At 59.5% G+C, this 4055-nt stretch overlaps 1 protein-coding gene across 1 annotated transcript; it reads left to right on the top strand.

Annotated features, from left to right (window-relative positions):
* Nucleotides 1-1307: 1307 nt before the first annotated feature.
* On the top strand, nucleotides 1308-3416 carry cebpa (CCAAT enhancer binding protein alpha). Its single transcript, XM_072517757.1, has one exon. It carries the CDS (start codon nucleotides 1762-1764, stop codon nucleotides 2659-2661), a length of 900 nt encoding a protein of 299 aa, XP_072373858.1. The 5' UTR covers nucleotides 1308-1761; the 3' UTR covers nucleotides 2662-3416.
* Nucleotides 3417-4055: the final 639 nt, after the last annotated feature.

Genomic DNA, 4055 nt, shown 5'->3' with positions numbered 1-4055 from the left:
AGAGAGGGAGGAGTGATAGAGGGAGGGAGGGAGGGAGTGAGAGTGGGAGGGGAGGTGAGAGAGGGAGGGAGGTGAGAGAGGGAGGGAGTGAGAGAGGGAGGGAGGGAGAGTGGGAGGGAGTGAGTGAGAGAGGGGGGGAGGGAGAGTGAGAGGGAGGGAGTGAGAGAGGGAGTGAGAGAGAGGAGGGAGTGAGAGAGGGGGAGGGAGTGAGAGAGGGAGGGAGAGAGGGAGGGGAGGAGAGGAGGGGAGGGAGGGAGAGAGGGCGGGAGGAGTAAGAGAGGGAGGGAGGGAGGGAGAGAGGGGGTGGGAGGGAGAGAGGGAGGGAGTGAGAGAGGGAGGGAGGGAGTGGGAGAGGGAGGGAGTGAGAGAGGGAGGGAGGGAGTGGGAGAGGGAGGGAGTGATAGAGGGAGGGAGGGAGTGAGAGTGGGAGGGAGTGAGAGAGGGAGGGAGTGAGAGAGGGAGGGAGTGAGAGAGGGAGGGAGGGAGAGTGGGAGGGAGGGAGTGAGAGAGGGAGGGAGTGAGTGTAGAGGGAGGAGTGAGCATAGAGGGAGGGAGGGAGAGAGGGAGGGAGGGAGGGAGAGGGAGGGATTGAGAGAGGGAGTGAGGGAGGGAGCGAGGGAGTGAGGGAGAGAGAGAGAGAGGGAGGAGGAGGTGGAGAGGGAGGGAGGTGAGTGGAGAGGGAGGGAATGAGAGAGGGAGAGGGAGTGAGAAAGGGAGGGAGTGAGTGGAGAGGTAGGGAGTGAGTGGAGAGGTAGGGAGTGAGTGGAGAGGGAGGGAGTGGAGTGGGAGTGGGAGGGAGGGAGTGGAGAGGGAGGGAGAGAGGAAGGGAGGAGGGAGTGAGAGAGGGAGGGAGTGGGAGTGGGAGGGAGGGAGTGAGAGAGGGAGGGAGTGAGTGGAGAGGGAGGGAGTGGAGGGGGAGGGAGTGAATGGAGAGGAGGGAGTGAGTGTAGAGGGAGGGAGTGAGAGAGGGAGGGATGTGAGTGGAGGGGGAGGGAGTGAGTGGAGAGGGAGGGAGTCGAGGCAGGGAGAGAGGGAGTGAGTGAGAGGGAGGGAGGGAGGGAGTGGATAGGGAGGGAGTGGATCGGGAGGACGTGAGGGGGAGGGAGTGGAGGGGAGGGAGTGGGAGAGAGGGAGGAGCGGAGTGGAGAGGGAGGGAGGGAGGGAGTGGAGAGGGAGGGAGTGGAGAGAGGGAGGGAGGAGGGAGTGGACGAGGAGTGGAGAGGGGGAGGAGGGAGTGGAGGGCGGGCTGGATGCGCCTGGCTGGGGCAGGGAGGCGGGAGGAGGTATAAAAGGAGCGGGATTGAGTGCGGATCCCAGTGGAACTGAGAGAGTGAGAGAGAGAGAGCGGAGAGAGAGAACGGAGAGAGAGCAGAGCGGAGAGAGAGAGAGCGGAGAGAGAGAACGGAGAGAGAGAGAGCGGAGAGAGAGAACGGAGAGAGAGAGAGCGGAGAGAGAGAACGGAGCGCGGAACCCAGCGAGAGCCGACAGAGAGCCAGAGCGCAGAGCGGAGAGAGCGGAGCGCCCAGGACTCGGAGCCCAGGAGCCAGGAAGCTGCCCCTGTCTGATTGCTGTCCCAGGAGAGACGCTCACCCCAGCCCCCTGCCCCCTGCCATCCCCAGCCCCCTGCCCCCCAGCCCCCTGCCATCCCCAGCCCCCTGCCCCCCAGCCCCCTGCCCCCCTGACGCTCACCCCCTGCCCCCAGTTGCTGCCACCCTGGATTCCCGCAGCTCCTCGCCATGTTTCGCTGCGTTTAGATACCCCATGGAGCAGCCCAATTTCTATGAGTCGGATCCTCGGCCACTGGTGCACAGCCAGAGCCAGCAGCAACAGCAGCAGCAGCAGCAGCAACAGCAGGGGGGCGCTTTCTGCTACCGGGACCCCCCCTCGGAGTTGGGGGAAATGTGTGAGAATGAGAACTCCATTGACATCAGCGCCTACATCGACCCCTCGGCGTTTAACGACGAGTTCCTGGCCGATTTGTTCAGCCAGCAGCAGGGGGTGGGCAAGGGGCCCCAGGACAAGGGCAAGCTGGGTGAGTTTGACCATCACAGGGGGGGGCTGAGCCAGTACAGAGGGGGGGTGAACCCAGGCCGCAGCCAGCCAGAGGCAGCCCCCCCACTGCAGCCCCACTCCTTCTGCTGCCTGAGTAACTACCCGGGGGGCAAGAGCGAGCTGGCCAGCCCCCTGGGCTCAGTCATGGTCAAGCAGGAGCCCCGGGAGGGGGGCAAGGAGCTGACCCGCTGCCCCCTGCCCGCCCCCTACCCACTGCCACCGCACCTCCAGTACCAGGTGGCCCACTGCGGCCAGACCAGTGTGCAGCTGCAGGCCGGACACCCCACGCCACCCCCCACGCCAGTGTCCAGCCCCCAGCACCTCAGCCCCAAGGGTCAGCCGGCGCCCAGGGGCAAGAAGTCGGTGGACAAGTCGAGCCTGGAGTACCGGCTGAGGCGGGAGCGCAATAACATCGCGGTCAGGAAGAGCCGGGACAAAGCCAAGCTGCGCAATGTGGAGACCCAGCACAAGGTGATGGAGCTGGCAACTGACAACGACAGGCTTCGCAAGAGGGTGGAGCACCTGGTCAGGGAGCTCGACACACTCCGGGGGCTCTTCAGGCAACTGCCCGAGGAATCTCTGGCCAAAGCGATGGGAGCCCGTGCCTGAAACCCACCCTGTGGGTGAGAGAGAGACAGAGACACAGAGAGAGACAGCAAACTCCCCAGGGCCTGTCAGCCACAATAACCACCCTCTATCCTCAACCTGACACTAAAACACATGCTGGATCTCAAACTGGAGCCCCCCTCGCCGGCTAGAGGGGGTGGAGAGTTGTCTTTGTGAAGCTTCTGCCCAGCGCAGCTCTGTCAGGGTGTGGAGGGCAGCTGGAGAGTGAGCCCCGGGCACATTGAGCGGTGCCAGGGCGCACAGAGAGAGCAAGGACTCAGAAAAATAACCCCAAATATATCATCAAAAACACAGACTGTACAGAGGAACTGGAATGCATTGTGAATGATGAACTGTTACCAGGAAATATTTGCTGGCGAACTCTCTGCAGAATCGTACCGACTGAGATCAACTCTGCTAAAGTTTTGTAAAAACTTGCCAATTCCTCGGCTATCGGGAGTCAGAAGTTTGGACACTATTTTTACGGAATGGGGAGAGTTTTTGCTGAGGCAGCTTGTGTTTTGGGTTCTGATATCACTCTGGACTGGATGTTATTCTTCACCCCTGCCTCCACAACAGGGCTGTGTCTGTCAGTTTAATTTTGTGTTGTGACAGCCTTCATCGTGGAGTTCCCAGTCTCAATGTTGTCAGCAATTCCACAGAGTTTTTTTAAGCTAATTTGTACCGATATCTAATAACCTGTTGTCAAAACAATTTTATGAAAATATGTATAATAAATTATATTTAACCCTGGTGAACCTTCATCGATGTCAGTCTCTCGGGCCAAATGGCTGAACCTTTAGTTTAAGGTATTCCCATCTTGGCTAAGGTTCTTGTCAGTGTCACCTGGTGTTTCCACTCCCCTTTTCCATCTCTCATCCTGTTCAAACATCTCTCCGTGTCTATTTCTCTCCGTCTCTTTTCTACCTTCTCCCAACTCTCCATCTCATATTCGACCTGCAGATCCATTTCCCCTTTTCTGTTTCTCCCTGTCTGCCTCTCTCTGTCTCCCTCTCTCTGTCAGGATCAGTGTCAGTCTCTCTCTCTCTCTCCTCTCTCTCTCCCTCTCTCTGTGTGTCAGTCTCTCTCTCCCTCTCTCTCCCTGCCTCTCTCTCTCTTTGTCTCAGTCTCCCTCTCTCTGTCTGGCTCAGTGTCAGTCTCTCTCTCTCTCTCTCTCTCCCTGCCTCTCTCTCTCTTTGTCTCAGTCTCCCTCTCTCTGTCAGGCTCAGTGTCAGTCTCTCTCTCTCTCTCTCCTCTCTCCCTCTCTCTGTGTGTCAGTCTCTCTCTCCCTCTCTCTCTCTCCCTGCCTCTCTCTCTCTTTGTCTCAGTCTCCCTCTCTCTGTCTGGCTCAGTGTCAGTCTCTCTCTCTCTCCCTGCCTCTCTTTGTTTCAGTCTCC

Source organism: Scyliorhinus torazame, chromosome 10 (assembly GCF_047496885.1).
Source record: "Scyliorhinus torazame isolate Kashiwa2021f chromosome 10, sScyTor2.1, whole genome shotgun sequence".
Lineage (NCBI taxonomy): Eukaryota > Metazoa > Chordata > Chondrichthyes > Carcharhiniformes > Scyliorhinidae > Scyliorhinus > Scyliorhinus torazame.
This window is presented reverse-complemented; position numbering and strand designations above follow the sequence as displayed.

Coding starts and splice junctions, on each gene's coding strand:
- cebpa (XM_072517757.1), top strand. CDS start 1,762: ATGGAGCAGCCCAATTTCTATGAGTCGGATCCTCGGCCACTGGTGCAC.